Source organism: Megascapheus bottae, chromosome 6 (assembly GCF_031878675.1).
Source record: "Megascapheus bottae isolate mThoBot1 chromosome 6, mThoBot2.hap1, whole genome shotgun sequence".
Lineage (NCBI taxonomy): Eukaryota > Metazoa > Chordata > Mammalia > Rodentia > Geomyidae > Megascapheus > Megascapheus bottae.
This window is the reverse complement of record NC_143514.1, coordinates 54,637,839-54,649,893: the sequence shown is the minus strand read 5'-3', so window position 1 is coordinate 54,649,893 and position 12,055 is coordinate 54,637,839. Positions and strand designations below refer to the sequence as shown.

At 48.8% G+C, this 12,055-nt stretch overlaps 1 protein-coding gene across 1 annotated transcript; it reads left to right on the top strand.

Moving 5' to 3' along the window:
- Positions 1-2,726: 2,726 nt before the first annotated feature.
- On the top strand, positions 2,727-11,991 carry Lurap1 (leucine rich adaptor protein 1). Its single transcript, XM_090334934.1, has 2 exons — positions 2,727-2,951; positions 9,135-11,991. Exons 1-2 carry the CDS (start codon positions 2,751-2,753, stop codon positions 9,654-9,656), a joined length of 723 nt encoding a protein of 240 aa, XP_090191060.1. The 5' UTR covers positions 2,727-2,750; the 3' UTR covers positions 9,657-11,991.
- Positions 11,992-12,055: the final 64 nt, after the last annotated feature.

Here is a 12,055-nt window from a genome sequence, read left to right as displayed (position 1 = left end):
GTACAGAGGAGTTACTGTTTCATAAGTCAGGTAGTGAGTACATTTCTTTGTGAACAATGTCACCCCTTCCCTCATTCTCACCCAGTTTTTCCTTCTAGACCCCACCCACAAGTTGTATAATTCATTTTCAATGCAGGGTCTACTGAGTGCCACTGCTGCATTTGTTCACCCTTCGCCCCTGCATTTCTGTGCTCACCCCCTTACCCTCTCAAAGACAGATAAATGAACAAACAAGACAAAAAACAAAACCTTGTTTCTAGTTCCTGGAATTCATTCTGATAAATATTAATAATATTATTAATATTAATAGTCATGGGGCTTGAACCCAGGGCCTGGGTGCTTTCTCTGAGCTTTTTTGTGCAAGTCTAGTATTCTACTACGGTAAGCCATAGCTCTACTTTCAGTTTTCTGGTGGTTAATTGGAGATAAGAGTCTCGTGGACTTTTCTGTCCAGGCTGGCTTTAAACTGCAGTCTTTAGAGCTCAGCCTCCTGAGTAGCTAGAATTATAGGTATGAGCCACTGGCTCTTGGCTTAAATATTATTTTATATGATCAGATGCACATAGGCAATGAGCCTTTGTGTTCCTCCCTTAAGACTATCCTCCGTTGGTTTCAACTGTGTGTGAACATCTAGAGTTTAGTCATGGGACTTGAACTCTGGGCCTGGGCACTGTCCCTGAGCTCTTCAGTTCAAGGATACCACTCTACCCCTTGAGCCACAGCACCATTTCCGGTTTTCTGGTGGGTTAATTGGAGATAAGAGTCTCACAGACATTTTAGTGCCTGAGCTAGCTTTAAACCTTGATCCTCAGATCTCAGTCTCCTAAATAGCTAGGATTACAGGTGTGTGTCACCATGCCCAGCTCCTGTATAACTTATTATGTCTCAGTGTATATTAGATCTAGCTTCTGTATATGAGAGAAATGTGCCATTTGTCTTTCTGTATTTGGCTTACGTCACTTAACATGATTTGTTCTAGGTCCATCCATACTATGTCCTGCAAATACACAATATCATTCTTTCTAATGGCTTTGTAAAAAAGCCGGAAGTGGTGCTGAGGCTCAAGTGGTAGAGCTCTAGCCTTGAGAAAGCCCAAGCCCTGAGCCCAAGCCCAGGACTGGCAAAAAAAAAAAAAAGAAAAGAAAAGAAAAGCCTGAACCAAGAGAGTGAATTTGATCAAAATATATTCTATGTATGTATAAAAAATCAAAATTAAATCCTTTGTATAATATATCCAGAGACAGAGAGAGAGAGAGAAAGAGAGAGAGAGAGAGACAGAGAGAGAGAGAGAGAGAGAGAGAGAGAGAGAGAGAGAGAGAGAGAGAGAGAGGGCGCTCTGGCACTTGAGCCAAACAAAATGATTATGATAGTTCCAATGTGAAGCCAGACCATCACTTGCAGAATTTCAGGACCCTCTTCAGACTGATAAAACCAGAATCTTGAGATTTTTCTGCTTAAGGACAACATCACTTTGGCCACAGCTCTGCTTCTGATTTTCTGGCTGTAATAAGTATAATAGACTTTCCTCCTCAGGTTTGCTTTTTTTTTTTTTTTTTTTTTTGCCAATCCTGGGGCTTGAACTCAGGGCCTGAGCGCTGTCCTTGGGCTTTCTCAAGGTTGGCGCTCTACCACTTGAGCCACAGCACCATATCTGGCTTTTTTCTATGTGTGTGGTACCGTGGAATCGAACCTATGTCTTTGTGCATGCTAGGCAAGCACTTTACCACTAGGCCAAACTCCTGGCTGCCCCAGGCTGGCTTTGAACTCCGAGCCTCAGATCACAGCCTCCTGAGTAGCTTGGATTACAGGTGTGAGTTACCAGTACCTGGCTACTAAAACCTACATTTTAACAAGATTTGCAGATTACTCATGCTCAGCCAAGTTTAAGAGGCATCTTGTTTGTAAATATCCATAAGACCAACCACTGGCAGACCCTTCACTTTCACTGCCCCTGGGAACTTATTTTTATTATCCCTTCCTCTGATTTCAAGCTGGGAGGTTTTTGTGAATAACTAAACTCCAGACATCCTTTTAGACACAAACCTTCTGCAACACTTCCTTAACCCCCTTTGAGCTGAGAAAGCACCAGTGTGGCTCACATCCTAGTTACCCAGGCGGCTGAGATCTGAGAATGGCAGTTCAAAGATTGCTAGGTGGGAGGTGGGGGGGCAGGCTCTGGAGTTTGGCCTAGTGGTAGAGTGCTTGCCTAGCATGCACAAAGGCCTAGGTTCGATTCCTCGGTACCACATACGTAGAAAAAAGCCAGAAATGGTGCTGAGGCTCAAGTGGTAGAGCTCTAGCCTTGAGAAAGCCCAACGACAGTGCTCAGGCCCTGAGCTCAAGCCCAGGACTGGCAAAAAATAAGATAAAATAAAGACTCTCATCAAGTCCCCATCCGCAAAAGTAAAACAAAACGAAACAAACAAACAAAAACTCCACGTCTCTGAAGCTCTTTAGTCTTCCATCAGCCAGCCTTTACTGGGCGCCTGCTGAGCGCCTGGGGTCAGCGGAGAAGGCCAGGTCTAACCCCGGCCCGAGAGCCGCGCCGCACTCGGGTATTTACGATATCGGCGCCGGCGGGTCCTGCGCGGCTTCTCCAAGCATTACGGCGCCGCTCCGGCCCCCGCGCCCGCCGGCTGGGACCCGCGGTTCCGCTCCGCACCGGCGGCGGCGGCGGCGGCGGAGGCGGCGAGGACCCCGGGACTCGACCCCCGCGTCCCGGCGTCCAGTTCCATTTTGGCTCGTCCCCCATGGAGGGGACCTTGGAGTCCCAGACGCCTGACCTGCGAGACGTGGAGGGCAAGGTGGGCAGGAAGACCCCGGAGGGGCTGCTCCGCGGGCTGCGGGGCGAGTGGGAGCCGGGGCCCCGAGGTTCCCCGCCGCCGCCCCCGGGGGCGCCCAGCCCCGACCCCGGCCTGGGGGAAAAGATCACGGCGCTGAGGATGGAGCTGGTGAGTGTGGGTGTCCCGGGCCGGAGGTGGGGCACAGGGCCGAGACCCCTCCCCAAACAGGCAGGGACGCATTTGGGGAGGAGCGCGTCAAAAACTCCCGGCTCCACGCGGCACCCCCTCCCCAAATCAGCCCATGCGCCCTGGGGTGCGAGGGGCCTGACGCCCAGTAATTGTCCCCCCAGGGTGAGCGCAGGCTTGAGGGCACTGGATGGGAGAGAGACTCGAGCTCCTGGGAAGTTTTTCACTCCGCATACCCGGGAGGAGCGGGGAAACCCGCCGAGCCCGCGCCGCCCCTTCTCCGCGTCCCCCCTCCCGCCCCGCCCCAGCCGCCCGGGCCTCCGGCCTCTGCTACCAGGTGTCTGTTTGCCTCCAAACCGCGCCCTGGGCGGGCACGTCCACAACAGGACTTGAGTGGGGGCCCATGGGCTTGAAAACCGCGGGGGTTTCGGGCACTGGAGTCACCTCCTCCACACGCCCCACCCCCACGCGTAAAAGACTTGGAATTTCTAGGCCCAGAGCAGAAAGAGAAAAAGAGAGAGAAGCAGCACCGTCATCAGTGTGGAGCCTTCACCTGGGACTCCTTTCTCCTCCCATGGACCTCCCAAGATGTTGAATATTTGGATCTTAGTTGTAATGGTTTAGGGAGATGAAAAGGAAACAGCAGCCCCCATTCCCTTTCCTGAAACAGTCTAGATTCAGAGCCAGAGGGCAGCTGGGGCCCCCAGCGAGGCTCCCCAGAGCCCTGGTTCCCATGAAAGGGGTGATTTACACCTGCCACCCTTTATCAAGCCAGTTCTGAAAAATTGGCAGCTTCTTCTTGGCCCAGGAATTAGGAGCCCACAGTGGGTATGGCAGCTGATAAGTCTTCCTGGAGCCCCACTGTGTGTCCAGCTCTGTGCCAAGTTGGTCTGGAAGGGAGAAGAGGGAGGTCATGGCTGAGTCCCAGCCCAGCCCAGGGCTTTCACTGGCTTGGAGAGCAGGCCAGGAGCCTCCTGGGGCAGAGTAATCAGGAAGACTCCCTGGGGGCAGGCCTTGAATGCCAAGTGTGCACTGGCCTTGAAGGTTGGAGGCCAGTGCCAGCTCCTCCAGAGCAAGGATATGACTGTAACCGCCTCTGAAAGAGCCTGGTTTTTGCTTCCTGTATACATTTTATAGCTCAAGAATTTACCTAGTCTGCCCCGCTTAGAAACCATATAGATTTTTTTTTTTCCTTTTTTTTTTATCCAGTCCTGGGCTTAAGCTCAAGGCCTGAGCACTGTCCTTGGATTTTTCTCAAGACTAGAGCTTTACCACTTGAGCCTCAGCACCACTTCCGGCTTTTTCTAAGTATGTGGTACCAAAGAATCAAACTCCGGTCTTCTTCGTGCATGCTAGGCAAGCACTCTACCACTAGGCCAAACTCCCAGCCCCTAGATTTTTTTTTTAGACAGTCTTGCTATGTAACTCAGACCAGTCTCCAAATCATAATTCTTTTGCTCCTGCTGTTAAGTGCCAGGATTAACAGGTGTATGCCATCACCATCCAAACTTTTACTGAGCACATATGTTTAGCATGCTGCTGAACAATTTTTTTTCCTTTTTCTCCACCACCACCATCTCTTCCTCCTCCTCCATCTTCTCCTCCTCCTCCTCTTTCTTCTTCTTCTTCCTGTGCTGGGCTTTAAACCCAGCCAGGGTCTTCCACATGCTACACAAATACTATAACTGAAGACTGGTTCCCACCCCTATGACATTCTGTTAATCCTTACAGAAACTCTAATAGATAAGTGATAAAAAAAAATATTAAGGCACTGAGGAGTTACATAATTGTCATTCAGAAGATGAAAAGCAGGGCTGGGAGTGTGGCCTAGAGGCAGAGTACTTGCCTGGCATGCACAAAGCCCTGGGTTCGATTCCTCACTACCACATATACAGAAAAAGCTAGAAAGTGGTGCTGTAGCTCAAGTGGTAGAGTTAGCTTTGAAAAAACCCAAGGACAGTGCCCAGGCCCTGAGTTCAAGCCCCTGGACTGGCAAAAAAAAAATAAATTGATAACAACAAAAAAGATGGAAGGCAAAGGTAGGATTTGAAGCCAGATCATTTGACTACATTTAACATCCTTACCATTGAAATTTGTTTTCTATAGCTGGTCTCTGGTAGCTCATGCCTGTAATCCTAGCAACTCAGAAGGCTAAGATGTGAGGATCATAATTCAAAGTCTGTGAGACTCTTATCTCCAATTAACCACTCAAAAACTGGAAGTGGCACTGTGGCTTGAAGTGGGAAACAAAATGGTAGTGCATACTAGTTTGAGCAAAAAGAGCTCAGGGACAATGCCCAGGACCTGAGTTCAAGCCCTATGACCAACCAAAAAAAAAAAGAAAAAAGTGTCACTTTGTGTTAGACACTTGAAGCACATTTATGTCATAGAAATGAGAAAAATGATCTTTGTTTCCCTATGCCACAGATGAAATGAGCTTTTGCATATTCAGAGATGTGTATGTACACATACTTTGGTCTTCACTCTATTCTGCTTTGCTTGAGACTACTCATTTATAAACTTTAAAGGGGTTCACATAACTTTTGATTTTGTTCTGTAGTCTGACCCATCTAGCCTTAGACCTAAGGCTGGCCAGGAAAAGCATAGGGAGGGAGGTTTGGGGGGTCCAGTCAAGGAAAGGATTCCCTACTCTAATTTTTTCTCTCCTTAAGGCAGGCTATCCCACTGATTGCACCTAGGAAGGCAAGACTGGTTTAAGCCTTCCAAGGACTGTACTCTTCCTGGTTCCTAGTTAGAAGAAGGCTTGCCCTTGAGGCCAAGTTCGGCCTTACCTGTAGGTCTCCTCTGTCTACTTTGCTCAGCTACAAAGATTGAAGGGAGAGCTTCATTCTAGAATATGTGGGAGTGGGAAACTGTAACATCCCCTCCCCATATTTTTAATTTTAATTTAATTTTTCTTTTTTTTTTGTCAGTTGTGGGGCTTGAACTGTGGGCCTGAACACTGTCCCTAAGCTCTTCAGCTACCACCCTACTCCTGGGCCTGGGCATTGTCCCTGAGCCCTTCAGCTCAAGGCTACCACCCTACCCCTTGAGCCACAGTGTCACTTCCTATTTTTCTAGTAGTCAACTGGAGATAAGAGTCTCATGGTCTTTAGTGCCCAGGCTGGCTTTGAACAACAATCCTCAGATCTCAGCCTCCTGAGTAACTAGGGTTACAGGTGTGAGCTACAAGGCCTGGTGCTTCTACTGCTTCTTCTTCTTCTTCTTCTTCTTCTTCTTCTTCTTCTTCTTTTTCTTTTCTTTTTTTTTTTTTTTTTTGCCTGTAGTGGGGACTGAACTCGGGGCCTGAACACTGTCTTTGGGCTTTCCTCAAGGCTAGTACTCTGCCACTTGAGTCACAGCACCATTTTCGGCTTTTCTATATATGTGGTACTGAGGAACCTGGGTCTTTGTGCATGCTAGGTAAGCACTCTACCACTAGGCCAAACTCCCCGGCCTCCCCTCCTTTCCTCTCCCCCCCTCCCCTCCCCTCCCTCTCTTCCTCCTTCCCTCCCTCCCTCCCTCCCTCCTTCCTTCCCTCCCTCCCTCCTTTCTTTCTTTCCTTCCTTCCTTCCTTCCTTCCTTCCTTCCTTTTTTCCTTCCCCCAGATGATCTGTGAGAACCTTTCTAATGACAGCCGTCTAAGGATCTAAAACTGGGATTTCCAGGCCTTTGCCTGATTTGTTCTGAGCATCCCAAGGTTGAGCAGGGTCTGATATACATATTCTCATCTCTGAATCCCCAGAGATGAGAACTGGGTTAGAATGCCTCTGACACTGGGTATCTCCTGAGATGTTTATTTCCTGTTTTATTTCCAAAGAGATGGTGTGGAATGAGTGTTTCTTTTTCTGGTGAGAAAAATCTTGTTTTTTTTTCTATCCTGGGCTGGGATGCTGTCATAGTCACAGAATCCCGCTGCCACAGGATTATAAAACCTGGTGACCAGATTCATTTCCTAGCAACACATTACAGCGGAGCTCCCTAAGCTCTGGAGAACCACAGAGAGGCCAGAAGGTAAAAGCAAGAGAAAGTCATGTGATTTATACAACCCTAGGCAGCTCACCCAAAACAACAGGCCAGGGAGCCACACCCTGGGTTAGGGAAGAGTAACAACTCTAGTTGTGAGAACCAGAGAAGACCTCTAACTAGTCTCTGGACTCAGGGCCTACATACTGTCCCTAAGCTTCTTTCACTCAAGGCTCGCACTCTACCATTTGCACCACAGTTCCCTTCTGCCCTTTTGGGGTAGTTTATTGGATAGTCTCACAGACCTTGCTGTGCCTGGGCTGATTTCAAACCTCTGTCCTCAGATTTCAGCCTCCTACATAGCTAGGAGCCATTGATGTTTGGCTTTCTTTCTAATATCTTTATGTAGTTGTATAAAGGGGTTTTAATTCGACATGTGAATGTTTGAATACAGTGCATCTTTATCAGTGTTACCCCTTCCATCATCTCCCCCTCACCTAATTTGTTCCAACCTACTCCTCTCAAGTTACCTGGTTCCATTTTCACATATGTGCACTGACCATTAAGCATCTTAGCCAGAGCACTGGTGGCTCACAGCTGTAATCCTATGTACTCAGGAGGCTGAGATCTAAGGATTATGACTTGAAGTTAGGGGAGACAAATCTCTGAGACTTTTTTTTTTTTTTTTGCCAGTCCTGGGCTTGAACTCAGGGCCTGAGCACTGTCCTTGGACTTTCTCGAGGCTAGAGCTCTACCACTTGAGCCTCAGCACCACTTCCGGCTTTTTGCTATGTATGTGGTACTGAGGAATGGAACCCGGGTCTTTGTGCAGGCTAGGCAAGCATGCTAGGCAAAGCCAAACTCCGGGCCCATCCCTGAGACTTTTTATCTCCCACGAACCAGCTGTGGCTCAAGTGGTAGAACTCCACTCTTGGACAAAAAAAAAAAACAAAAAAACAACCCTAGAGGATAATGCCCAGGCTCTGAATTCAAGCCCTAGTATTGACATTAAATGAAATTAATTAATTAATTAATTAATTAAAATGAAGTGTGGCAGTACTCATAGTTGCAGAAATATGCTAGAGGGGAAGCTAGAGAGATGAGCAGGAGTCATGTTGTGATAGGTTTTTGAGTGCCAGCGCGTAAATGTTTAGATTGGTTTCCTTTTTAAGAGCCAAGCAAAGGCTGTGAAGGCCCTGGAGTGCGGGTGGGACAGGTTCAGGCTTGTCTTGGAGGAGGTAACTCAGGGAGTCCAAGTGGAGGACCCTGGAGATTACCTCGTGTGGCAAATCTCCTTCCAATACCTATAGGGAGGCTGCTGAATGGTGGAAGGAAGCCCTGAACCCCAGCCATTGGGATTCTGGCCCTTTGTGCCTCTTGCTATTGCTTCACTTAGTCTTGCTAGGACCCCCAACCAGGTTAGCTTCCTTCTTCTGTCTCGGCTTCTACCTCATCTTGACCCATATAGTTAACACCTCTCTCCCCCCCCCCTCTCTCTTTCTCTCTCTCTCTTTCTTTTGTTGGTCCTAGGGCTTGAACTTAGGACCTGGACTTTGTCCATGAGCTGTTTTGCTCATGGTTAGCTCTCTATCACTTTGAGCCACAGTCCCAGTTCTGGTTTTCTGGTGTTTAATTGGAAGTAAGAGTGTCATGGAAGGTTGGAAATGTGCCTTAGTGGTAGAGTGCTTGCCTAGCATACATGAAGCCCTGGGTTTGATTCCTCATGACCACATAAACAGAAAAAGCTGGAAATGGTGCTATGGCTTAAGTGGTAGAATGCTAACCTTGGGCAAAAGAAGCTCAGGGGCAGTGTTTCTGCCCTGAGTTCAAGCCCCTGTACTAACACACACAAGCATGTGCGTGCATGCGCGCGCGCACACACACACACACACACACACACAAGGTAAGATACCTACCCACAGCCATATCATGTAGCTAATCAACAGAAAAGCTTTTTTTTTTTTCATTTTTCCTCAGACATGCTAAGCAAGTGGCTCTGTCAATAAACGTCACCAACTCAAGCTGAAAATTTAAATAGCAGTCCATCTGCTTGTCAAGCCCACACTCCAAAGCAGTCTATCTCCATGCTTCTGAAAAGTAAAGTGCCATTGGCTGGATTACTAGTTGCAGGCCTCTAGAAACACAAGGAAAACCCAGAGTCCTAGAACTTGAACTAAATTTCCTTTTCTCCTCCCCCAGGCTTACCTGCGAGTCATCGATGTGAAGATCCTGCAGCAGCTGGTGACCTTGAACGAGGGCATCGAGGCAGTGCGCTGGCTGTTGGAGGAGCGGGGGACGCTGACCAGCCATTGCAGTAGCCTCACCAGCAGCCAGTACAGCCTGACGGGTGGGAGTCCAGGCCGCTCAAGGCGAGGCAGCTGGGACAGCCTGCCAGATACCAGTTCCACTGACCGGCTAGACAGTGTCTCTATTGGCAGCTTCTTGGACACCGTGGTCCCCAGAGAGCTGGATGAACAGGGTCTCCCTGGAGCTCCCTGTCCTGAGATGGACTGGGCAAAGGTCATACCTGGTGAAGAGAGGGCCAGGACTGAGGTGGACCTGACAGCCACCAAACTAGGGAGCTTGAAGGCTGTGTGGAAGCCCCCAGGGGAGGGGTTCCAAGGTGGACCACTGGAGCCACCAGAGGAGGAGAGTTCCAAGCTGGGTTTTGAGGCCCACTGGTACTGGGGCCAGGGCCAGGATGATGTGACCTTCTTATAATAACTTTCTCTTCCTCATCTTTCATCCCTGTGCCTTAGTCTTCCTCACAAATGTATTCTCCTTTAATGTGGGATGAAGTAGTTGCACTGTAATCCATTATCATGGAAATCTGGCCTACCATCTCTTTGGTCCTTAGGGAGTCTCTGCCTTTATCCCTGAATCATTCATTGAGTCCCCAGAGCTGTTTCCATAGAGACACTGAGGCTACATGTGTGGCTCTTGGTGTGAGGGTATCTCCACACTTCCCCCAAGGAGGTAAGGATTTAAGGAATTTAGGACAACCCCCCCCCCCCCACCAGAGGATGAATGCTCACCACATGCAAAGTCTAGGAGGAGCCTTGGCTTTCTCCTAATCAAGATGGAGGATTAAAGAGGGACTTGGCATTTAGGACAACCTCCTTGGAATGGCACTCCCTTAAAGTCTTTGGAGTTGTAGGCCCATACGTTCCTGGTCACTGAGTAATGTCATTGCCTGCCAGAATGTACTGTTGCTTGCCTATTGGGTATTTGGATAGGAGTACATAGGTCAGTTATATAGAGGGGTGTGAGCTCCTGCCAGGACCACAGCACCTAAAATCTGTGCCATTATTTCTCGTGATTGTAAACCTATCATCCCTCCCGGCAGATTAGTTCCATACTGGAAGATTTCTGTGCTGCTTTGCAGAGCATTTCTTACTGTTTGAAGAGTTCCTGTTCTCTCCCCATGGTCTTACTTCCTTATCCCAGTGTTTTTAGGGAGTGAAACTCTCAGAGGCCTCTAAGTTTCTCAAGTGTACTTGGTTCACTCTTACCCAGGCCTGGTTTACCCCCGTCGTGGGTGCCCCCTGTATGCCCCATTGCTGTGTCCTAGCTGTATATCTGCCTATGAAGGTGTTCAGTTTGTCTGTCTCCAGACCTGGATAGGTGCTTCTCTAGGCATCAGGCCTTTTATATGTGGATCATTCCATGTCTTAGCCACGCTTGTGGGGAGCTGGGGAGGGGATTCTGGAGATCTGCTGGTATACCAGGGTCTTGAATGGTAAGAGGTATTGTCTTTTCTGTGAGCCCTGCCCCACCCTGTCCAGCCTCTCACCACTTGGTCACAAGGATGCCTGCCTGAGGCTGGGATACAAGGAATCCCCTTGTTTAGGCTACAATGTGGGGGTGTGGCAGGAAAAGACAGAGGCTCTTTGGTCTCTGGGCCTTATTGGGGGGGAGGTGGGAAGGGACAAGGGAAAGCCAGCCTGCCTGCCTTCCTTCTTTCCTTCCTTCCTCCCTCCCTCTCTCTCTTCCCTCCACGTTTCTCTGGGACCTGAGAAGGGAGCAGGAGAGGACTGGTTCTAGTGCTGTGGCCCAGGCTCCTAGCTAATTACAGCAAAGAAACTTTGGGAAGCTGCCAGCCCAGCTCAGGGAGAGGACCAGACCAGAGCGGGTTGGGGGCAGGGGGAAAGAGCTGAGGCTGCTGTCAATGAATTCTTGAAGATTAACTCTTTGAGCTCCAGGAGACTGCCCCATCCATACATTGACTCTTGTCTTTTATAGGCTCTGAAGTTAGGGAAAGAAGGAGGGAAAAAGGCTACTGGGTGTTCCCTCTTCTCCAAATCCTGGAGTAATTCCTGCCCTCTCTGCCTTTCATTCCATGTTAGGGATGGAAAGGAAGCTAAGTTCATTGGGAATTTTACCTCCCTTGAACTCAAGTGTTTTGCAACTCTACCCCAATTTTTCAACAGTAAGTTCATCCCATGGCTCTCTGCTGAAGACCCTCCCACCGGCCATTTTCTCTTCAAGTGGTTGCAGTCTCTAGTAACCTCTCAGCATCTGCTGTTCCCCGACCTCTCCTTGCCACTCCTCATGGGTCTGGACGCTCCTGACCGTCTTTCCAACTGGGATTTCCAATACTCTATTCCAGTCCCTGCCCTAGCCATTTTGTAGTGTGCCCTTGGTTAACCGCCTACCATCCTCTTGCCTCTTAGATACCATTATATGCTTGGGCTCAGGGTATGAGCACTGTCAGTAGGTTTTCTCAAGGCTATAGCTCTACTACTTGAGCCACAGCATCACTTCTGGCTTTTTTCTTTTCTTTTCTTTTCTCTCTCTCTCTCTCTCCCTTCCTTTCTCTCTCTTTCTCCCTTCCTCCCCCCACTCTCTCTCTCTTTTTTTCTTTCTTTTTGCTAGTCTTGGGCTTGAGCTCAGGGTCTGAGCACTGTCCTTGGACTTTCTCAAGGCTAGAGCTCTACCACTTGGGCCTTAGCACCACTTCTGACTTTTTTCTATGTATGTGGTACGGAAGAATTAAACCGGGGTCTTCATGCATGCTAGGCAAGCACTCTACCACTAGGCCAAACTCTAGTCCCCTCTTTTTAAAAAAAAAAAAAAACTCACTATGTAACTCATGCTGGCATGCTTTGGTTTGGAGTGCT

Coding starts and splice junctions, on each gene's coding strand:
- Lurap1 (XM_090334934.1), top strand. CDS start 2,751: ATGGAGGGGACCTTGGAGTCCCAGACGCCTGACCTGCGAGACGTGGAG. Junction 2,952..9,134: donor CGGCGCTGAGGATGGAGCTG/GTGAGTGTGGGT, acceptor CTCCTCCCCCAG/GCTTACCTGCGAGTCATCGA.